The sequence below is a fragment of the Bufo gargarizans genome, chromosome 1, assembly GCF_014858855.1.
Source record: "Bufo gargarizans isolate SCDJY-AF-19 chromosome 1, ASM1485885v1, whole genome shotgun sequence".
NCBI lineage: Eukaryota > Metazoa > Chordata > Amphibia > Anura > Bufonidae > Bufo > Bufo gargarizans.
The window spans coordinates 431186148-431210891 of record NC_058080.1 but is presented as its reverse complement, the minus strand read 5'-3'; the positions used below and the strand labels follow the sequence as shown (position 1 = coordinate 431210891).

Sequence of the window (24744 nt, the reverse complement as noted above, 5' to 3'; positions counted from 1 at the left end):
GACTGATGCCCTAATATTTTTAAACAGGTCTCAAATGTAAAAAAAAAAAAAAACATATAAAGTCACAAGACTATATCTCCAATTTTGATTCTGTAATTCCTACAGAATCGAAATTGGATCACAGAAAGCGGGAATTCAAAACGTAACCTTTAATACTGCTTTATAGATAAAAAATTCACTTCCAGGTCCTTCAAAACAACAATGTGATACAGACCCTTGTATCAATCTGTCCATCCAAAAAAATCACAATTACAAAAGGGGGAGAAAAAATAATCGGGATGCATGTGAGAAGAATTTGTCCCTATGAGGACCCTAGCTGATGCCTCAACCCACAGGAACACACCGATGGTGGATGGCCTGTGGTCCCGTGCCTGCCCTAACTCACCCTATCATTACCCTAAACATTCCCAATGTGTTTCCCCAAATATCGGTTTATCAGGGGAATAAATACAGGGTAAAAGAAAAATAAAGATAGAAACATTAAAGTTAAATTAGTTCTAAATCTATCAAAACTCCATGATTGATTGCAGATAATTAAATAGAAGTATTTACTGTATGATTCACCAAATGTGGCCATTACAGAAAATGAATACTAAAAAAACCATACCACTCAAGAGTGGCCCTCAATTAATAGACATATGGTTATTACACACTCGCCCGGGTATTGCTGAAAAGGGATATGTATGCACCTTAGATGCTGTGCACCATTATATCCACTCTTACATTCCCAGCCAACCAGGTATTTCTATGATATAACATCCCAAATATAAACATTGTGGTCAGGGATGCCTCTCACACGTCCAATGGGCGATAAGCAGGTGGCGACCCAGCTGGTGCAATAGCTGATATCGGTATAGATGCGCAACCCCATGTTCCATCTTATCTCTATATATAGCAGTAATAAAGGTTAAGTTTTAAATGCCTGCTTTCTGTTATCCAAGGTCTCAAATGTTCTCTGTGACTTCTGTTAGTCTGAACAATTCACTTTTATCTATATAACTTATGCAAAATATTATTTTGGTGATTAGGTTAGGATTAGCAAGAATTTACATATAAAGAAGTTTTTTACCAGCTGGCCTTATATTGTGCAGTAAATTCCTACAATTTGAAATAAGAAAACTTATTTCAAAGGGGGCAGAAAGATGGAAAGCATGGGTAGGCCCAGAGAGGAGGGGAACATAGAGCAAATCCAGAGAATATGGACAGGAATATCTACAGTCAGGGAGGAGGAGGAACACATTATTATTTAAAAATGAATTATTATGCAGTAAGCATTAAAGGGGTTATCCGATATCTAAAATATCCACCCAATGCCCAGGGCTCTTGTATGGATTGAGGCTGCTCCCCCCGTCACTCTGATCCAAACATGCAGTGGCGTCCGTGCAGGGATATAAAGCAACGCGGGTGACGGGGAGCAGGTAAATATACATACAGTCCCGGGCATTTGGGGGGGGGGGGATATTTAAGATATCGGATAACCCCTTTAAGTAGTAGATATGTGATATTTCCATGTTGACTTTGTCCCAAGCTTCTGTAATAATTAAAGGCAATCTCCAAAACACATATCTTAATGTATAAATCTTCACACCCACATCCTAATTTCATAGTCATCCAAAGTAATGACATCTAAAGGGGTTCTTTAGTAGTGTTGAGTGCGAATATTTGAATATCAAATTTTTTTTGCGAATATCGTCACTTTGCTAATTCGCGAATATTTCAAATATAGTGCTATAAATTCGATATTTTGAATATTCTTTTTTTTTATTGTTATTTTTTTTTCTTTCCCACTTCCCTAAAGTAGTTCTTACCTGTCCTTAGGATTCCTGGCTTCCTGGCTGCTCCAGTCAGTGCCCGTTGCCGCTTCTGCCGACTTCCGTGCTCATGGAGTGTCCCCATCACCATGGGAACGTCTCCATACTAGAATGTACTGTCAGATTTAAGAATTACGTTGAAATCGCAATTCGATTAATTCAAGTTATAATAATCGAATTGCGATTTCAACTTGGACCTTGTTTACTATGGTTGGCTTGGTAGAATTAGTGAATATGACGAATGTATTCGTCATATTCCTCAAAAAGAAGATAACAAAGTATTCTCCATCTTTGTTTTAGCTCCATATTCGCTAATTCTAGCAATCATATAGGAAAGTTGAGTATAGAGACAGCTAAGTTAATTTGCGATGCGAAAGTATTATAATTATTCAATTTATTAAAAAAAAAAGCTAAGTAATATAATCACATAGCGAATTAAACTTAGCTGTCTCTATAGTCAACTTTCCTATTTGATTGCTAGAATTAGCAAAGTTGACGAATAGGTAGCTAAAACGAAGATGGAGAATATTTCGTTATCTTTGTTTTGAGGAATATGACGAATACATTCGTCATATTCACTAATTCTACCAAGCCAACCATAGTAAACCAGGTCCAAGTTGAAATCGCAATTTGATTATTATAACTTGAATTAATCTAATTGCTATTTCAACTTAGCACTGCTATATTCCATATTCGTTAATTCTAGCCTAATATGGAATATAGCAGTGCTAAGTTGAAATCGATTAATTCAAGTTATAATAATCGAATTGCGATTTCAACTTGGACCTGGTTTACTATGGTTGGCTTGGCAGAATTAGCGAATATGACGAATGTGTTCGTCATACTCCTCAAAACGAAGATAACAAAGTATTCTCCATCTTTGTTTTAGCTACCTATTCGTCAACTTCGCTAATTCTAGCAATCAAATAGGAAAGTTGACTATAGAGACAGCTAAGTTTAATTCGCTATGTGATTATATTACTTTGCTTTTTTTTTTATAAATAGAATAATTATAATACTTGATAATTATTATAATTATTCTATTTATTTTTTTAAAAAAAGCAAATCTTTGCTTATTCTAGATATCAAACCAATAGGGAAGTAGCCTTAAGTTACAATCGCAATACGCAATTATTTAAATCGCATATTAATCGCGATAACTAGAAAAATTACGAATATTCGATTTCGACAAATATGAAACAAATATTCTAGCGAATATTCGTGAATTTCGTCGAAATCGAATATGGCACCTCCCGCTCATCACTATTCTTTAGGATGCATCTACATATAAACTTCCATCAACGTATTTAGAATGTAATTTACCGTACTTATAGATAGAAGAGTGATGTGCAATCCATGTAGTAAAATGTTGCATTTTCTTACCTAATTGTCGTTTTTCCATGCGTCTCTTCAGAAAGAAATAGGATCCCACATTAATGAGGACGAGGGCGGCAATATTACCAAAAACCATCCCAATAATGATGGTAGAATCCATGGTTCTAGTAATACACACTATGAGGATAGTAATGATGAGTTTCAAATGTGATGTGACTACTACAATAGAGGTTCATCAGTGTTATCATTCATGATGTATTATTTCCTATTATTTCCTTCTACTTTAGACACCATCTCTGTTCTGATTCTTTTTTATCCCCTACAGTCTGGAACCCCAATGTGTCCATTATCGAGCAGAAATATTTAAAAAATATGAATTACTCTATACGCTTTCTAGACAGAGTTGGATTGTCCCATCAGAGAATCCTGGAGTTGACTTTGGAGTCAATCATGTACCACTATGGTCCCTTGTATTGGTTGACCCAAGGGACATTGATTGATCTCTACTTTATAGATTCTCTGTGCCGTCTTCTTTCTCGCATTAACTTTACTGACGGCTGTCTCGATATTTTTTGAGTAAGTTCTCTTCTTGCAGCTAAAGTTTTAGTTTCTACTCTATAAAATATTTTTCTTTGCATCCTTTTTTTATTATTTACTTCCTCTTTCCTGACATGGTGGCTCTGAGAAGGCTCCCAATGTTCTGTTCTACATTTATACACAGAAATCTCAGAATAGGCCCCACCATCAAAACATAGAGGGACATTCTGCTTGCCGCCAGCCACCACTAGGTAGAGATTGCTGCATATAGATGTATGGAACTTATTTCAAGATATATAAAACTGTATGGGGTAAGTTTTTCCTAGTGGTGGCTTTAAATAGACACAATTCTGTAATTTCACTTGCACATATTAGTATAGCATTACCGTTTGTTTCCTCTTTAAATGCGATGGATTCAGAATCTGGGACAAATAATAGCATTAAACACATAATATTTAGATTAAGAAAAATAAACAAATCTATGTAATTAAGAAGAATGTTTTTTCTAGGAGCAATTTTACTAGGATATTGATTCTCTAGCGATCCGACAAAGGGTAGGGAGACTTTAGGACAATGTTCTCTGGGAAAATTAGGCAAAATTGCTCTGTCCTGTGTGATGTCATTGTGTCCACTACCTATAGGTCGTACCCTGTAAGTCAACATTTAACTCCACTACATAGAGTGATACCTGTTGGTGGGTGATACATCTAGGTCAGTGGTCAGCAAACTGCGGCTCTAGAGCCACATGCGGCTCTTTAGCCCCCTGATATTGGCTCTTCCAGGTGCGGGCTCAAATGTACAGTGCGATAGCATTTTCGTTGCCCATAGCAAAAATAGGCAGGAGGGTGAAGAGCAGGAAGCGATGAAGGCTCTGTACTCACCGCTTCCTGGTCCTCGGTTGTAGGCTGTGCAAGGCTGCGCACAGTGTGAGGCGCTCTGTGACGTCACGCTGTGCGCGCCAGTTCACAGCACAGCCGACAGCAGGAGGAACACAGAGCGCGGGTGGTGAGGAGCAGCGGCATCCAGGAGCCGGAGAGGTAAGTGCTTTTTTATTTTATGAAACTTGGGGCTGATCTGAGGCAATGGGGTGATGAGAATCATAATGGGGGATATGAGAGGCATCATGGATGATGAGAGGCATCATGGATGATAATGGGGATGATGAGAGGCATGGGGCTCTTATCTGAGGTCTGATTGAGGGGGTCATTTACTATGGGGTCTGAGCTGACGTCTGATCTCAGGGAGGTCTTATTAACATTGGGCTTCTGATTAGTGGTCTGACCGGAGGTGTAATGAAAAATATTTTTTTCCATATTGTCCTCCTCTAAAACCTACGTGCGCCTTATAGGGTGAAAAGTTGTGGAGTGAAAGAAGATGTAGTGTCGAGGATTAAGAAAGGTATGTTCAGATGGTTAGGAATACCCTTATGAAGTAAATAACAATGTACTTTCCTATATATTTGAAGTAGAAAAAATTTGGCTCTCAAAAAAAATAAAAATCGCTGTTTTGTCGATATTTGGCTCATTTTACTAATAAGTTTGCCCACCACTGATCTAGGTGACTACCCTGCAAGTAAATGTCCAAAACCTCAGAAAGCCTTGCAACAAGACTCTGGTATCGACAGTCGTGGAAATTTCAATGTAAGTTCAGTCATGATAGGATATATTGATATTGTGTATCAGGAGGCATTCTACATATGGTCAGGTTTCATTGTGTCTGACTCAGTGCTGGGAGGGTACTTATAAATCTTACAGGTTCTTACACACATCAAGAAGAAAGATTTTTTGAGTTGTCTTCCCCTTGGAATTTGTCATCTGACATGTGATAGTTCCCTGGTGATCGTCTATAGATGGGGTAAATGAAATTGTAGATGAATTCTTCCAGATACCAGCCACATTACTCTTCTTCCACTGGAAAACTAATGATGTTGCAGTGCAGTTTCCAGGAGGAGTGCAAGTCATTGTCTTATTTTTACCTGCAATCACTTTCCCAAGATCTGAGATAACCGGTTCTTCTGTGAGATCTACATGAGGAAAAATGAATAAAACATGAGATGTATATTGAGAGAAATAATAATGCCATAATGTATATATGGCTTAAGTTCACATACACCAATATGACTGTGCCTTTAAATAACCTGGAGATAAATTGGAGATTTACCTGCAGCGGTATTTTTAAGGTCTACATTAAAGATTTACTTGCCCTTTGCTTGATTTCATAGAATATTTAAAAGAAATCAGCCAACTCATCAGAAAAAGAATTGTGTACCTTCAGAAGTCTGGTACATCTTTTAGAGCAAATTATAAATGTCTGAAGGTACCATGTTCATCTGTTCAGGTGTATATGCAAGTTTAAACACCATAGAACCATGTAGCATGATACCAATCAGGAAAGAGACACGTTCTGTCTCCTAGAGATGAATGGACTTTTTTTGCACAAAATATTAATTAATCCAAGAACAACGGCAAACATCCTTGAGAAGATGTTGGAGGGCAAAGGTCCAATATCAAAAGTAAAATTTGACAAAGTTTTCTGAATCGACAAGACCCGAAAAGCAAGGAAGAATTCAAATTCAATGCTTCAAAACCACTGTAAAAAACAGGTTAAAGTTTGCAGCTGGACCTGGAAAATTATCTGAAGATATTGAAGAAACATCTGAGGATATCAGCCAGGAAGTTGAATCTTGGGAGAAAACAGGTCTTCCAAGTGGATAATGACCTCAAGCATACATGCTGTGGAAAAATGGCTTAACGAAAATAAAGTGAAGGTAATGGAGTGAACATCCGAACATCCCAACTTGAAGTTCTAGTAGTGATCCTAGCTGACCTAAGACTGTGCGCTAGGATTAAACGTGGCTAAAGTGTATGTAAACCGTAGATATATATATATATATATATATACACACACACACAGAGAGACATCCTCTTTGACATACTGTATGATGAGGACATGATAAAAAAAAAAAGAAATCTGGAATACATTCTTAGATATATAATTCTTAATGTTTTCCAGCCTGATGAGCATCAACAACTATTCTTCTGAGGTCCACAGAAATCTCCTTTGTGCCATGATACACATTCACAAACATGTGTAGTGAAGATCAAACTTTGACAAAACCCTGTTCTTTAAATAAACAGGTCACCCCTTCACATCTAATTGTGAAAACACCTGAATGAATTACCAGCTAATGTGAAAGGTAAGGATTAGTGTTGAGCAAATTAGTTTTGTTGAGCAAATTAGTTTTGGATCATAGCTCCGAAGTCGCTTCGGTCAAATCTTTGGGGCACATTTATGAAAACCAGCGTTTTAGACGCCGGTTTTAAGAAAACCCATAGCTGGCAGTCGACCCGCCAGAGTTATGAAGAGGCACAGGCCTCTTCATAACTTCAGCGGATCCTACAGCAGTTCTAAATGTAAGACAGCTTCCAAGCTGTCTTACATTTAGATCTTTTACTATGCCTAAAACAGGCGTAGAAAATGGCAAATGAGATGGGCCTGCCGGCCTATCCCCTTCCCCGCCCATGCCACACCCACTTATTTAGACTTGGCATGAGCAGGGAAAAGTCGCAGATTGCAATGTAACTAACCATTGTGCCATAATCTGCGCCTGAAATACACCTAATATAGGCGTATTTCAGAATAGTAAATGACCCCTTTTGTTTAAATGGTGTACTGAGATTCATCTCCGTACAGCATGCAAATGTATGGGCTCCGCCGAGGTGCAATTTGTTATCTTCGAAGTCGCGCAAGACTTCGTTGAATAACTTCGGACATCGATTATTCAGTTTGAAGACAAATTTAAAACTAAGTTAGCTTTGGTACCCAAGTACCAGTAGGTGATGAAGCCAACTTCAGATCCCAGTTTTACTATTGGTTTCTAGTTAAATAAATGGAAGTTCGAAGTAATAATGAATTTCAACTCCGTGGAGCTCATACATTTCAATGCTGTATTGAGACAGATCTCCCTACAGCATTCAAACAAAGTTTTGACTGAAGTGATTCAGATCTATGATCCGAAGCTCCCTTCGCTCAACAATAGTAAGGATGAGCAAACCAGGTCAGACTGAACTGACTTCAGCCTGAGCTTTGCTATTTATCGGATGACAGACAAACTCCAATCTTTCCGAGTTTGTTTCAGACGAATCCACTAAAATGGAGCATAGCACCATTTTAATGCACATGTCAGAGGAAAAAAAAAAACATTACGGAGGAAGAAGAAGGGTTCTCACATGACCCTGAGAGGAAGTGGGGGGCTTGCGCTGATTGCCACCCAAGCCACCAGACAGCCTGGATGAGGCAATCAGTGCTGCAGCAGGTAGCTCATCCGAGATGCCTGTTGAGTGCTGAAGCCCTTCGAGGAGACCACAAAGAATGCCAGCAGGGACAACTGTGGCATGAGGAATGTCATCCCTCTCATATTTTTCTTAGAACAGACGCTGACCAGCAGCAGGGGACCACAGAGGAAGAAAAGCAGCTGATGCATCTTGCTGTCTGCCCTATAGCTGTTGGGGACACACAGAGGGAATCTGCCAGCAAGATGAGGAAGAATAGGATGAGGAGCTGCTGCTACAAGAGAAAGGGGAGTCAGAGATGGAGGAGCAAGAGCACAATGATGAGGTTCACACTGACCAAGACACCCATTCGTCTCAGTGGGAGGCAGAGCCAGAAAGAAGTCATTCCTCAGGCTCACTGGCCAGAATGACCACCTGTATACTCGCTTGCTTATGCAATGACAGGTGTATCGTTGACATCAAGCAGTCTGATGATTACAGGATAGCTATCTTTTTAGAACCTCACTAACAAGGCAAAATGAGGCAATGATTTTCTCTGGAAGAATTGGAGGACAACTACCAGGAAACACTGTGCACAGCTTGCCACAGCTTACGGAGAGCAAATGCATTCCACCAACGTGTCTGAAAGGGAGGCCCCGTTCTGCCCCCGCAGAGTCACTCCCCTTCCTCCACCATGAGCAGCAGAAACAGCCATTTCAGTCTCCTCAACATGATGGAGGAATGTTTCCACGTGCCGTGTCTGGCTGAGCACCCAGGTTCAGGCCTACCTAAACTATGCCAGTCTTTGTCACATATCCAGTTCCCTGACCCCACTGGCACAGCATGCTCTCCATCTTCTTTCTTGCCCTGCCTCCAGTGTCATCTCAGAGAGGGTTTTCAGCACCGCCGAGGGCGTGGTCACACCCAAACGGACCAAGTTGTCATCCGCCAGTGTCCAAAACAACACTTTTGCCAAAATGCGGCTGATTTCAATGAATAGACCTTGGCCACTTCACCTTACTGGAGGTGCCCCATCTTGCCACTCTTTCCGTCTGTCTGCCTTTTATCACATTGTGTATCGCTGCTGCCGCCTGTATCATGCTACTAATGCCTCTCAGTCGTCAGTTTATGTGTATTCACTTTCCACGAGATTGAAATTTAAAAATTCTGTATGTCATTGCTTACAAATGAAAAAAAAAAAAAAAATTAAAATTAAATATATACATTTTGGGGGGTGGAGGTGCGTACAACATTTTCTCACAGTAAAGACAATGCTGGGGCCTGGATCATGCCACTGCCACTAATGCCTGATGGTTTCCATGTACTCACTTTCGACACAGTTGAAATGTAGAAATTTTGTTTGCAGGGTCGATGATATAACACAGTTGAAATCTTTTGGGGGCCTTTAAAATATTTTTTTATTTTTTTGGGGTGCGGTAAATTTCATGAGGTGCCATATGTGCGCGATTACTGTATTAATACAGAAATTTTTTCACAATCCAGGCAGGCTGAATGTGATCAATAGACCTCTCCTTGCTGCTGGTGCCCATCTTGACACTCTTGCTGTCTGTCTGTCTGCCTACCTGCCATCACGCTCTGTACACCTGCTGCTGCTGTCTGCATCATGCCACTAATGATACTTGCCAACCATCATGTTCCCTAAAGGCACAGTTTAATTTTTATTTATTTGTTTTATCCCATAACACTGTGTTTGTTTAAACATCATCTGCCCCAATAAGGGACAATTTTTTGAAGCTTTGCAATATGAAGAAGCATGAGACATGTGCAGACACAGTGTTTTTAAATACGCTGCATGTTAACGCCGCCAAATTTATTTTATATTTACCCGCTGCTATATATGTCAGTGTCACTTACACATCATCTACTATTGCTGTCATTGCGTTTCAGAGCTTGGGGAGGGGGTGTTATATACAATTTTTCAGGACAATTGGAGCAACTTCAGTTCTGCCTGAATGGATTTGGGTCTGAACCAAACATTTTTTTTAAAAATTGGCGAACCTAACCTGAAACATATCTCGACTGGTTCGCTTATCTCTATTGACATGTGATATTGGATTGTTTTCTTTAATAAAATAAATGACCAAGTCTAAATCTGGTGTACTTTTAGGTCATATTTATGCAGAAATATAGAACATTCTAAATGGTTCCCAAACTTTCAAGCACCGCTGTATATCTTCTCATCTTCTCTCCTGGCATCAGTCACGCTGGGTTCACACCTGAACGTTTTACAGCGCGTTCAAACGCGCTGTAAAACGCTCAACACATAAAAAACCAATGCTTCCCTATGGCCCTGGTTCACACTTGAGCGTTTTACAGCGAGTTTGAACGCGCTGTAAAACACCCTACGCTCCAAAAAGTTCTTGAGCTTCTTTGGGGCGTTTTGTCGCGCGTTCCCGTACATAGACTTTCGGGAACGCGCGACAATGGGCGTTCGCTTGTCTCTGTATTCGCGATTGTAAACGCCGGTACAATCGCGCATACAGAGCGCTCCTTTCAGAACGCTCAGGTGTGAACCCAGCGTTATGGTCAGGGTGCAGTCTCCAGTTCCTGGAATTCCCATCAAATTTTTTTTGTTTTGTACAGCACTGGAATTATCTATTGTGGCTACAATATATTATGGACTGAGATGTTTCCAGTATCCAAAGGAATTACTGAATGTTTTTCTACTGTCAGCTGTAAAGGTGGATGACACTCTGACACTGAAAGACACCTCCTGTACCCTGACACTGGAAGTCATTTCTATAGAAATGTCCAAACTAGGAATTGCATTATATCAGATTGTTATCACACTTACCAGTCACAGAAATGTTGGTTACTTTAGTGAAATAACTAAATCTCACTCCTCCGGCTTTGTAATCTTCAAATCTGAAGAAATATACCCCCTCATCTTCTCTCCTGGCATCAGTTATGGTCAGGGTGCAGTCTCCAAAATCTGGATTTCCCATCAGATGGAAGTTTGGTTTTCGTCCAGCACTGGATTTATCATTAGTGGCTACAGTAGAAAATGAATTGAGATATTTCCAGTATCCAGAGGAATTACGGAATGTATTTCTACCGTCAGCTGTGAAGTTACAAGGAATTGTGACGCAAAGACCCTCCTGTACCCTGACACTGGAAGCCACATCAATAGTATAGCGCATTAACTGGCCTGTGATACCTGTTGAAGCATAATGGATGGCATTATTACATATCGGTTATTAGATGTATCACATAATCCACAGAGATGTTGACAGATGGAGAAGTCTTTGTTGCACAGAAAAATAGTGAGCATAGAGAGCATGAGAAGGGAAGCTGAATCCAAAAAAACAAACAAAAAAGTGCAATTTTCATTTTCTGCTGCATTTTTGTAAGATACGAGTTTATAGATTTTTCATGCACAAAGGTTTCCATAGCCTTTAAATCTATCTAATTTATATAATTACCGTATTTTTCAGACTATAAGATGCTCTTTTTTTCCCCTCCAAAAATGGGGGGAAAAGTGGCAGTGCATCTTATAGTCTGAATAACAATGATTATGGAAGCAGTCATTAGCAAGCAGGAGGAACAGGGAGGTGAGGACAGCGCTGTGCTGGCTGTACTCACCTCCCCTGGTCTTCTTCTGGGTCCTGTTGTGGGGTCCTGATCACGCAGAGCTGCAGGACATGGTGCACATAGGCGCGCACTATGACCTTACTCTGTGAACGTGAGATCACAGTACACAGCGGGACCCGGAAGAAGCAATGGAGTGGTGAGTCCTAGATTTGGGGCACCACCCGGAGAAAGCGAGGTAAGTTTATTTATTTATTTAAATGTCTGTTCTTAGGTCTGATGAGGCTGGGGGGGGGCGATCTGAGGTCGAGTGCGGCTGTGAGGATCCAATTAGAGGCTGATAGTGTCTGACTGGGGGTCTAATCTGAGTCTGATGGGGCTGATCTAGGCTGTGAGGTCCAATCCGAGGATGATTTGGGGTTTGATCTGAGTCTGATAGAGGCTGGAGGGCTGATCTGAGGCTGATGGAGGTTGGGGGAGTGTGATCCGAGGCTGATGGAAGTTGAGGGGTCTGATTTGGGGTCTGATGAGGGTCTGATGAAGAATGGGGGTTTGATTTGGGGGTTTGATTTGGGGGTTTTCTCTGATGTCTTATCAAAAATATTTTTTTCTTATTTTACTACACCAAATCCTAGGTGTTTATTATTGTCTAAAAAATATAGTATGTCCCTATAGCTTCTGTCAGTAATAGCTTTTTGGGCAGACACAGCCAACACACATGCTCTAAGATCTCAAGCTGCCCACAGAATGACATCTATAGCATTCTGAGACAAAAGACCTGCCAGAATCCTGCCCCCTGATAGGCTGAAGGGCTGCCTTTCTGCCTCTGAGCCAATCAGCGCAAGGCCCCTCCCCCTCAGGGTCATGTGATCCTCCAACTTCATCCTTCCTATCTTTTTCTGCACCATTTGACATGGGCGACGTTTTGCATGATTCATCTGAAGTAAATCGCTAAAATTTCGGATTCGGTTGCCAGCAGAATTTTGGGAAATTTGTAGCTAATCTGATTAATTCAAAATTTATTTGCTCATCTCTATCTTAGATATCAGTATGTTAAGCTTACCTTTGCAGAAGAAAAGCAAAAAAAACATGAGACTGACCCCCATGATACGGTCCATATTGTGCATTATCTTGATATTGCAATGAACTTCTAATTTCTTCTCTGTGTATTCATTTATAGATGTTCTGTAGATGCTGTGAAATAAATTAGACCTTAATTTATGTCCGGAAAGAACATAAAAGTCATCTCTACCCACTGTACAGAATAATCTATCTCTCCATCTATCTTCTCATATTTGTCTTTAAATATCTACAAACCGGATTCCAAAAAAGTTGGGACACTAAACAAATTGTGAATAAAAACTGAATGCAATGATGTGGAGATGGCAAATGTCAATATGTTATGTGTAATAGAACGTAGATGACAGATCAAACGTTTAATCCGAGTAAATGTATCATTTTAAAGGAAAAATATGTTGATTAAAATTTTCACGGTGTCAACAAATCCCCAAAAAGTTGGGACAAGTAGCAATAAGAGGCTGGAAAAATGTAAATTTGAGCATAACGAAGAGCTGGAAGACCAATTAACACTAATTAGGTCAATTGGCAACATGATTGGGTATAAAAAGAGCTTCTCAGAGTGGCAGTGTCTCTCAGAAGCCAAGATGGGTAGAGGATCACCAATTCCCACAATGTTGCGCAGAAAGATAGTGGAGCAATATCAGAAAGGTGTTACCCAGCGAAAAATTGCAAAGACTTTGCATCTATCATCATCAACTGTGCATAACATCATCCGAAGATTCAGAGACTCTGGAACAATCTCTGTGCGTAAGGGTCAAGGCCGTAAAACCATACTGGATGCCCGTGATCTCCGGGCCCTTAAACGACACTACACCACAAACAGGAATGCTACTGTAAAGGAAATCACAGAATGGGCTCAGGAATACTTCCAGAAACCATTGTCAGTGAACACAATCCACCGTGCCATCCGCCGTTGCCAGCTGAAACTCTACAGTGCAAAGAAGAAGCCATTTCTAAGCAAGATCCACAAGCTCAGGCGTTTTCACTGGGCCAGGGATCATTTAAAATGGAGTGTGGCAAAATGAAAGACTGTTCTGTGGTCAGACGAGTCACGATTCAAAGTTCTTTTTGGAAATCTGGGACGCCATGTCATCCGGACCAGAGAGGACAAGGACAACCCAAGTTATCAACGCTCAGTTCAGAAGCCTGCATCTCTGATGGTATGGGGTTGCATGAGTGCGTGTGGCATGGGCAGCTTGCATGTCTGGAAAGGCACCATCAATGCAGAAAAATATATTCAGGTTCTAGAACAACATCTGCTCCCATCCAGACGTCATCTCTTTCAGGGAAGACCCTGCATTTTTCAACAAGATAATGCCAGACCACATTCTGCATCAATCACAACATCATGGCTGCGAAGGAGAAGGATCCGGGTACTGAAATGGCCGGTCTGCAGTCCAGATCTTTCACCTATAGAGAACATTTGGCGCATCATAAAGAGGAAGGTGCAACAAAGAAGGCCCAAGACGATGGAACAGTTAGAGGCCTGTATTAGACAAGAATGGGAGAGCATTCCTATTTCAAAACTTGAGAAACTGGTCTCCTCGGTCCCCAGACGTCTGTTGAGTGTTGTAAGAAGAAGGGGAGATGCCACACAGTGGTGAAAATGGCCTTGTCCCAACTTTTTGGGGATTTGTTGACACCATGAAATTCTGATTCAACATATTTTTCCCTTAAAATGGTACATTTTCTCAGTTTAAACTTTTGTTCCGTGATTTATGTTCTATTCTGAATAAAATACTAGAACAACTTTTTTGGAATCCGATTTGTATCTCTCTACTTCTTGCTTATAGAGACTATGATGTCTTCTCTAAAACCTGGACCAGATTGTGCCACTTGTGCAATCTGATAAAATTATGAATACCAATAAAATATTTTTCACCTCCAAATAATTCCTTCATAAAACCAAACTTCATCCACTTATAAATAAATTAGAAGAATATGCAAGAATTATATATGTTGAGGAAGGGTTGAGACGGATGCATATATATCCATGCATGCCTGCAAACATGTGCGGGCATGTATGGTATATATGTGCATACATTAACCACAGCATCATGGGACGATGTGCGCAGATGTGCCCAGCATCTGCGCACGTCTGCCCATGGTGATCCCCAGGGGCTCATGGTGGCCCCTGTGGGAAATATGTGCCTCCTTTAGACCGTGCCCCTTATAATATATATATGGCTGTGGCCCCTTATGACATATAGAATACATTATGCCCCTTATATATGTGTATATATATTATCAGGAGGACATATATATGTATCTGCCCCTTCTTTGATATATATGGGCCCCTTTATATGGCCAATAGGGATATATATTTCCTGTATGGCCAGTGGGGACAGATGTATGTCCCCTGTATGTGATGCCCCAGGTATATGAGAGTGTTTGTGTATATATAGATATGTGTGTATGTATTTGCACACATGTCTTTATGTATATACACTTGTGACTGCATGACAGTATGTATGTGGGCTTATTGCTGCCCATTCATACCCCCGGTTTTGTATGTGTATGTGTTTATAGATGTGGATATATATATGTACTATGTATATGTGTATAATTGTGCATATGTGCGTATATACATATATATACATATATATATTGGCCCTGTATGGCCAGAGGGGGGGAAGGTCATAGTGTTATGTCTGTATATGTGGATATGTCTGTATGCTGCACACATGTCCATTTATACTTACATTAGAGTTGGGTATATATAGATATGCCCCAATTGTCTTATATGCATGTGGCCAGTTATGTCCCCCAGCCATGGAGCCCCCCCGCCTACCTGCGGGTGATGGCAACAGATGGCTAGATTGTCCAGTTTCTGGTGACTTCAAAGGCAATTGATTTGAGGTTTATCAGCCTATTTACTATGCGGCCCCACCTTGTGTTTGTGACATGGCTGGGCGTGTGGTGCTGTGAGCCTCAGGGGGCCAGCCAGTTGTCTGCTGCAATCTGAGTGCATGCATTCCGTCACACGCACACGATGATGTCACACCCCTGGAAAGGGGGGGGGGGGTGAGAGTGACTGATATATCAGTCCAAGACAAAGGAACAGGGTCTCTTTGCAACCAGACTAGAAGCAGAGACACATGAGGACTGCTGCCTGAAGGAAGAGAGGCCCATTTTGGCCCTGGAGATGGCTGAGTATACGCTGGCATGGCATTGTACCTCCCTTGCAGTGCCAACCATATTCACCCCCCTTATTTCCCTACCACTATCCTAACCCTTTGTATCCCAGACCCCATGCTGCCCCTTGTAACACCTGATATCCCTTATCCATTAACCCCTGCTGCGCCAGTCCCCTGTTAACCGCCTTCTCCTACTCTGCACACCTTCTCCTACTCTGCCCTGCTGTGTCCCTGGACCCTTGCTGTATACAAACTGTATAACCCTCTTGTAACCCCGTAGGGACAGTATAGAGCTAGGCGGGTGGGTTGTTATACTTGTATGTGTGTATTGTATAGTTAGTTTATGGGTGGAATTGGGAACTTGTAGCGTAGTTGTAGTTATTGTATATGTGTAGTGCTGTGTATTGTTAGTGTATTGCGTGCTTAGTGTGTTAAATAAATACCGTTATATTTGTACCCTTTGTGTAGCGTGTACTTGTTAGCGGTAGCGAGTTAGTAAGGCGCATGCAGCTAGCATAGTGATTAGTGTAAAGCATAGCAAAAGTATTGTGTTATTTATTATATAAAGGTATAAATAGGTGGAGTCATCACTAGATGGCTCCTCCTATTTAGGAATATTAATTATCGATATTCGCATAATATTGGTGATTAATATTCCCCCTTTACAATATACCATACAGATTATAATGTGGAGGTGGGCACTAGGGGTGAGTGAATCGAGCTTCGGATCCAAGATCCAAATTCGATATATCTCCCAATTTGGTTTTGATGCTGTATGGAGATCGCTCTCCATATAGCATTAAAATGTATGAGCAAGACTTTGGCCTTTGTTTCTATGACTTTAAAAACATTTTAAAACAGGAATCTGAAGTTGGTACTGATATATACAGTACAGACCAAAAGTTTGGACACACCTTCTCATTCAAAGAGTTTTCTTTATTTTCATGACTATGAAAATTGTAGATTCACACTGAAGGCATCAAAACTATGAATTAACACATGTGGAATTATATACATAACAAAAAAGTGTGAAAAAACTGAAAATATGTCATATTCTAGGTTCTTCAAAGTAGCCACCTTTTGCTTTGATTACTGCTTTGCACACTCTTGGCATTCTCTTGATGAGCTTCAAGAGATAGCCACCTGAAATGGTCTTCCAACAGTCTTGAAGGAGTTCCCAGAGATGCTAAGCACTTGTTGGCCCTTTTGCCTTCACTCTGCGGTCCAGCTCACCCCAAACCATCTCGATTGGGTTCAGGTCCGGTGACTGTGGAGGCCAGGTCATCTGGCGCAGCACCCCATCACTCTCCTTCATGGTCAAATAGCCCTTACACAGCCTGGAGGTGTGTTTGGGGTCATTGTCTTGTTGAAAAATAAATGATGGTCCAACTAAACGCAAACCGGATGGAATGTCATGCCGCTGCAAGATGCTGTGGTAGCCATGCTGGTTCAGTATGCCTTCAATTTTGAATAAATCCCCAACAGTGTCACCAGCAAAGCACCCCCACACCATCACACCTCCTCCTCCATGCTTCACGGTGGGAACCAGGCATGTAGAGTCCATCCTTTCACCTTTTCTGCGTCGCACAAAGACACGGTGGTTGGAACCAAAGATCTCAAATTAGGACTCATCAGACCAAAGCACAGATTTCCACTGGTCTAATGTCCATTCCTTGTGTTCTTTAGCCCAAACAAGTCTCTTCTGCTTGTTGCCTGTCCTTAGCAGTGGTTTCCTAGCAGATATTCTACCATGAAGGCCTGATTCACACAGTCTCCTCTTAGCAGTTGTTCTAGAGATGTGTCTGCTGCTAGAACTCTGTGTGGCATTGACCTGGTCTCTAATCTGAGCTGCTGTTAACCTGCGATTTCTGAGGCTGGTGACTCGGATGAACTTCTCCTCCGCAGCAGAGGTGACTCTTGGTCTTCCTTTCCTGGGGCGGTCCACATGTGAGACAGTTTCTTTGTAGCGCTTGATGGTTTTTGTGACTGCACTTGGGGACACTTTCAAAGTTTTCCCAATTTTTCGGACTGACTGACCTTCATTTCTTAAAGTAATGATGGCCACTCGTTTTTCTTTACTTAGCTGCTTTTTTTCTTGCCATAATACAAATTCTAACAGTCTATTCAGTAGGACTATCAGCTGTGTATCCACCTAACTTCTCCACAACGCAACTGATGGTCCCAACCCCATTTATAAGGCAAGAAATCCCACTTATTAAACCTGACAGGGCACACCTGTGAAGTGAAGACCATTTCAGGTGACTACCTCTTTAAGCTCATCAAGAGAATGCCAAGAGTGTGCAAAGCAGTAATCAAAGCAAAAGGTGGCTACATTGAAGAACCTAGAATATGACATATTTTCAGTTGTTTCACACTTTTTTGTTTTGTATATAATTCCACGTGTGTTAATTCATAGTTTTGATGCCTTCAGTGTGAATCTACAATTTTCATAGTCATGAAAATAAAGAAAACTCTTTGAATGAGAAGGTGTGTCCAAACTTTTGGTCTGTACTGTGTATATATATATATATATATATATATATAATTTTATTATAAGCCTATTTTATTTCCGGATTCCGAATTCACAGTACAGCTTCCTTTAAAAATAGACAAACCGCCTGAGATAAATAAACCAGAGCAACTGGTGCAATGAATGGGGAGATCTCTGGAACCATGTAAGGTACAGAGCTTCTTGGGTTTTAGCTTTGTTAGGCCTCATGCACACAAACGTATTTTGTTTCCGTGTCCATTCCGTTTTTTTTGAGGATAGGATGCAGACGCATTCATTTTAATGAGTCCGCAAAAAATGCGGACAGCACATAGTGTGCTATCTGCATCCGTATGTCCATTCCATAGCCCCGCAAAAAAAAATGAACATGTCCTATTCTTGTCCGTTTTAGGTATTGTTACAAGGGATCCTTAAAAAAAAAACGGATGGCATACGGACCGCAAAACACATACGGTCGTGTGCATGTAGCCTTAGAAAGAGGATGTTATGTACTGTGTGATATCTGATTTACATTTTTTTTCATTACACATGGGAAAAAAAAACTTTAATTCTTGTACATGTCTCAGGGTCCATTCCCACGTCTGCAAAATGGGTCCGCATCCGTTCCACAATTTTGTGGAACGGGTGCATACCCATTCATTTTCAATGGGTCCAGAATGTGCTGTCCGCATCCGCATTTGCGGATCCGCACTTCTGCATCCGTGCTTCCGCCAAAAAATAGAACATGTCCTATTCTTGTCCGCAATTGCGGACAAGATTAGGCCTTTTCTATTTTCGTGCCGGCGATGTGCGGTCCGCAAATTGCGGAATGCCCATTGCCGGTGTCCATGTTTTGCAGATCCGCAAAACACTTGCGGACGTGTGAATGAACCCTCATTCAATCTTAGGGCCCATTCACACGTCCGTAAGTGTTTTGCAGATCCGCAAATTGCGGATCCGCAAAACACGGACACCGGCAAAGTGCATTCCGCTATTTGTTTGCGGAAACGTAAGCACAGATGTGGAAGTGCGGATCCGCAAATGTGGATGTGGACATCACATTCCGGCCCCATTGAAAATGAATGGGTCCGCACCCGTTCCGCAAAATTGCGCAACGGATGCGGACCCATTTTGCGGACGTGTGAATGGAGCCATAGCCATTGTATACAGTATGTTTTAGGCCTCTTTCACACGATCGTTTTTTTTTTGTTTACAGGCCGTTTTTTGAGTTTCACATACGGTCCGCATACGGAACCATTCATTTAAATGGTTCCACCAAAAAAACGGAATCTACTCCGTATGCATTCCGTTCCGTTGAAAGATAGAACATGTCCTATTATTGCCCGCAAATCACGTTCCGTGGCTCCATTCTAGTCAATGGGCCCGCAAAAAAAAACCAGAACACATAGAAATGCATTCGTATGTCTCCCGTATCCGTTCTGTTTTTGCGGAACCATCTATTGACCATATATTTTATGCCCAGCCCAATTTTTTTCTATGTAATCACTGTATATTGTATATGCCATATGGAAAAACGGAACGGAAATATGGAACAGAAACAAAAACACAACAGAAACAAAAAACCGAACAACGGAAAAACAGCCTGCAAATCACTGAAAAAGCCATATGGTCGTGTGAAAGAGGCCTTATAGTATCTTAGTAATGAATATATGCAGTATTTAAAGGCGGCAGACTGATGTTCACATGAGAACCAGAGCAACTATACATTGGATGATGGATTTAACGATGAACGAACTATTGATGAATTTGATTTGGTTACTTCACTGAATTTTCCCCAAAAACTGCTTTGAGACTAATAACTTTGTCACGAAACACAATTCTTTGTGACTAGTGGGTGCAATGGCAGGGATGGCTGTTGCGCTGCCCCAATACCACCCCAATACCCCCCCCCCCTCCCCCGTGTGATTGTGTCCCTCAGATGCAGTGTTCATAGCTAATCACGGCATCTCATAGCAATAATACAGTGTAAAATGTTTTAATTTTTTTTATAAAATCATATATACCCTCATCCATTTGTCCGTGAAGAGCAGGCCACCACCATCTTGATTGAAGATCTACCGCAAAATCTCAAATGGCCCGTGAGTTGAGTCATGAGTCACCACGCACGAGTTTTGTGTGAGATCTTCAATCAAGATGGCGGCAGCCGGCTCTTCTCGTATGTGGAAAGTACGATTTTTTATTTCTTTTTATTGCACCCATTTCAGTGAAAATCTTTTTGCTACCACGAAGCACGAGGAGTTTCGGCTTGGCCACACTAAACACAGGAGGGAAGGGGAACAGTAACTGGGCCTGGAAATTAGGGGAGGAACAGGTCACCTCCTAAATAACCCTAATCCGGGCCCTAACTACCTATTAATATGAATAGACCTTAAAGGTAGGAATATTCATATGCAGGATACCTAGGCCCTTATATCCCTATAAGGCCCTGGAATGAGGTTAGGACCAGAGACAACCCATTCCTCCCCAGATGGACGAATGGAAGTCTCTGTCTCAGTCCCAGATACAAACAACAGGGAATATAACAAACATAATACAATAAGAAAAGACATACTTAGCTGAAAGTAGAAAACTGGCAACTCCAGAAGCACCACAGAGTACAACCGACCAGCTAGTTAGAAGTCAGGAAGAAAATCTATAAACCGCACCTCCAAGAGTGAGAAGCGGCTACTTATGGAAAAGGTGATTTACCAACAAGCAACACCTGAAGCAAGGGGTGTGGCATTCACCAAAACACCGACACAACAAGATCCACAGGGAACTTGTCAATTTAACCCACGAGTTGCCAGTCTCTCTGATCTCCTGGTACCTGCGACGGGAACGTCCGTGACAACACTAGACTTAAAGTGGTTTTGCACTTTGTTTAAACTGATGATCTATCCTCTGGATAGATCATCAGCATCTGATCGGTGGGGGTCACCCGGAACTCCCGCCAATCAAATGTTTGAGGTTGCAGCGGCGCTCCAGCAGCGCCGCGGCCTTCTAACTGTTTACTGCAGGCCCAGTGATGTCACGACTAGTATCACTGGCCTGGGCGTGGCTAAGCTCCGTTCCCTTGAATGGAGCTTAGCCCCGCCCCAGGCCAGTTGATACAAGTCGTGACGTCACTCGGCCAGCTGTAAACAGTAAGAACGCCGTGGCGCTGCTGGAGCTCCGCTGCCTTCACAAACAGCTGATCGGCGGGGGTCCCGGGTGTCGGACCCGCGCCGATCAGAAGCTTATTATCTATCCAGAGGATAGATCATCAGTTAAAACAAAGTGCAGAACCCCTTTAACATTTGGGCTGGGATTGGGCATCCGGCATTTATTGTGCAGTTGGTGCCACTCTTATATCAGTTAGTGAAATAACCTATTCTTTAACTCTATGAATACTTAAAAAATGATTGTAGATTCACTTTAAATTATTTGTGATCCCATTCTTCTCTTAAAGGGAAGCTGTCACCTGGATTTTGTGTATAGAGCTGAGGACATGGGCTGCTAGATCACCACTAGCACATCCGCATTACCTAGTCCCCATAGCTCTGTGTGCTTTTATTGTGCAAAAAAAAAGATTTGATACATATGCAAACTAACCTGAGGTGAGTCCTGTCCCTGACTCATCTCACGTGCAGGACTCATCTCAGGTTAATTTGCATATGTATCAAATCGTTTTTTTTACACAATAAAAGCACACAGAGCTATGGGGACTGGGTATTGCGGATGTGCTAGCGGCCATCTAGCAACCCATATCCTCAGATCTATACACAAAATCCAGGTGACAGGTTCCCTTTAAGGGTGCATTCACACGACCGTGCTGTATTTTGAGGTATGCAAATTGCAGATCCACAAAACACGGATACCGGACAGCGCTATATAGAAAAATCGCTTATTCTTGTCGGTAATAGCGGACAAGAATAGGACATGCTCTATATTCTTTGCTGTGGCCATGGAACAACGGATACGGACAACACAAGGTATGCTGTCCACATCTTTTGTGGCCCTATTGAATTGCGGAACGGATGCGGACCCATTCATACGGTCGTGTGAATGAGCCCTAACCATGAGGCTTCCAGAGCTGCCTGGTTACTTTTTACCTCCCAATGTCTCATATAATTAACATGAACTGCCAAGATGATCTCCTGTCTTTTGTCTTGAACGGCTAGACAAATGCTCATAAGACATTACATATGTAACATTGATTTAATATCAGCTCGGAAAGACCTGTGTAATATATAATAGAACCGACCACAAACACCCAGAATGATAATACAAGATGCAATAATCTCTTATTATTAATATTAATCCGCAGCATACTCACAGATCTCACTCCTCACACTTCTGTTCTCCACAACTTCTCCTTTCGGCTATTTCAACATTAGAAACAGGATGGTGACAATTCTATTGCCACAGTCTTCATTTCTCAACATTCCCACCAGTCTAATGATGTACTTTTGGCACGGTGCTGCTTTATATTCTATGCATATTTTCATCTCTTAGTGACCGGCCTGATTTTGGCCTTAAAGGGGTTGTCTCACTTCAGCAAACAGTATTTATAATGTAGACACAGTTATTACAAGGCACTTATTAATGTACATCATACTTTTGTAAAATAGTAAGCAAAAAGCAGCAAATCACCATGTGAAATAATTGGATAGTGCGGGTCATTACGGATGCAGTGATATGAAATATGTGGAGGGGATATTATTTTATATATATTTTTTTCAATTGAAAGGCATTTTTCAGTTGAAAAATTGTGCATTTTTTTTTTAGCTTTTTTTTATTTAACCCCTTTAGGACCCTTCCATTTTTCACCTTAAGGACCAGGCTGTTTTTTGGAAATTGTCATTTTATGTGGTAATAACTTTGGGACGCTTTTACTCATCCAAGCCATTCTGAGATTTTTTCTTGTGACACATTGTACTTCATGATAGTGGTCAATTTTAGTAAGTATTTTTCTTTTTTATAAAATTTTTTTTTACAATTTGCAACTTTCCAAATTTCAATTTCTCTGCTTTTGAAACAGATAAGTGATACCTCCCAAAATAGTTATTACTTTACATTTCCCATATGTCTACTTTATGTCTGGATCATTTTGTGACTGCCATTTAATTTTTGGGGGGACATTAGAAGGCTTAGAATTTTATAGGTAAATCTTTAAACCCACTTTTTAAGGACCAGTTCAGTTATGAAGTCACTTTGTGGGTCTTACATAACTACCGTACACCCCTCAAGGAATTCAAAACAGATTTTACAAACTTTGTTAACCCTTTAGATGTTCCACAATAATTAATGGACAAAGTAGGTGGAATTTCAGAATTCCACTTTTTAGTCAGATTTTCCATTTAAATCAACTTTTTCCAGTAACAAAGCAAGAGTTAACAGTAGGGATGAGCGAACCCGAACTGTATAGTTCGGGTTCGTACCGAATTTTGGGGTGTCCGTGACACAGACCCAAACCCGGACATTTTCGTAAAAGTCCGGGTTCGGGTTCGGTGTTCGTCGCTTTCTTGGTGCTTTTTGAAAGGTTGCAAAGCAGCCAATCAACAAGCGTCATACTACTTGCCCCAAGAGGCCGTCACAGCCATGCCTACTATTGGCATGGCTGTGATTGGCCAGAGCACCATGTGACCCAGCCTCTATTTAAGCTGGAGTCACATAGCGCCGCCCGTCACTCTGCTCTGATTAGCGTAGGGAGAGGTTGCAGCTGCGACAGTAGGGCGAGATTAGGCAGATTAACTCCTCCAAAGGACTTGATTATTGATCGATCTGCAGCTGTGGGTCATTGAGCTGCTGATACTCAATTGCTCACTGTTTTTAGGCTGCCCAGACCGTTTGTCAGTCACTTTTTTCTGGGGTGATCGGCGGCCATTTTGTGTCTTGTGTTGCGCCAGCACAAGCTGCCACCAAGTGCATTTAACCCTCAATGGTGTGGTTGTTTTTTGGCTAAAGCCTACATCAGGGTCAAGCTGTCACACCAAGTGCATTTAACCAGCAATAGTCTGGTTATTTTTTGGCCATATACTACATCAGGGGCAAGCTGTGCCTGTCACCAAGTGCATTTAACCCTCAATGGTGTGGTTGTTTTTTGGCTAAAGCCTACATCAGGGTGAAGCTGTCACACCAAGTGCATTTAACCAGCAATAGTCTGTTTATTTTTTGGCCATATACTACATCAGGGGCAAGCTGCGCCTGTCACCAAGTGCATTTAACCCTCAATGGTGTGGTTGTTTTTTGGCTAAATCCTACATCAGGGTGAAGCTGTCACACCAAATGCATTTAACCAGCAATAGTCTGTTTATATTTTGGCCATATACTACATCAGGGGCAAGCTGCGCCCGTCACCAAGTGCATTTAACCCTCAATGGTGTGGTTGTTTTTTGGCTAAATCCTACATCAGGGTGAAGCTGTCACACCAAGTCCATTTAACCAGCAAAAGTCTGTTTATTTTTTGGCCATATACTACATCAGGGGCAAGCTGCGCCTGTCACCAAGTGCATTTAACCCTCAGTAGTGTGGTTGGTCAAGCTGTCACACCAAGT

General features: G+C 41.4%; 1 protein-coding gene across 14 annotated transcripts in view; it reads right to left on the bottom strand.

Annotated features, from left to right (window-relative positions):
• LOC122921701 (sialic acid-binding Ig-like lectin 12) overlaps positions 1 to 22627 on the bottom strand; it is a 28850-nt gene extending 6223 nt beyond the window's left edge. For 2 of the 14 annotated variants that reach the window (XR_006387059.1, XM_044271914.1), the window contains exons 1-6: positions 22524 to 22627; positions 12567 to 12697; positions 10770 to 11132; positions 5450 to 5706; positions 4070 to 4105; positions 3195 to 3323 (exon numbers count right to left, since the gene is read on the bottom strand). Coding sequence is in view for 12 of the 14 variants with exons in the window: in XM_044271914.1 (XP_044127849.1) it covers positions 3222 to 3323; positions 4070 to 4105; positions 5450 to 5706; positions 10770 to 11132; positions 12567 to 12630 (822 nt within the window). In the remaining 2 variants the exon portion in view is untranslated. Of the gene's footprint in view, positions 1 to 3193; positions 3324 to 4069; positions 4106 to 5435; positions 5707 to 10769; positions 11133 to 12566; positions 12698 to 22523 lie in introns of those variants that run through there. The other 12 variants (XR_006387063.1, XM_044271902.1, XM_044271971.1 and 9 more) reach the window with 12 other exon arrangements.
• Positions 22628 to 24744: the final 2117 nt, after the last annotated feature.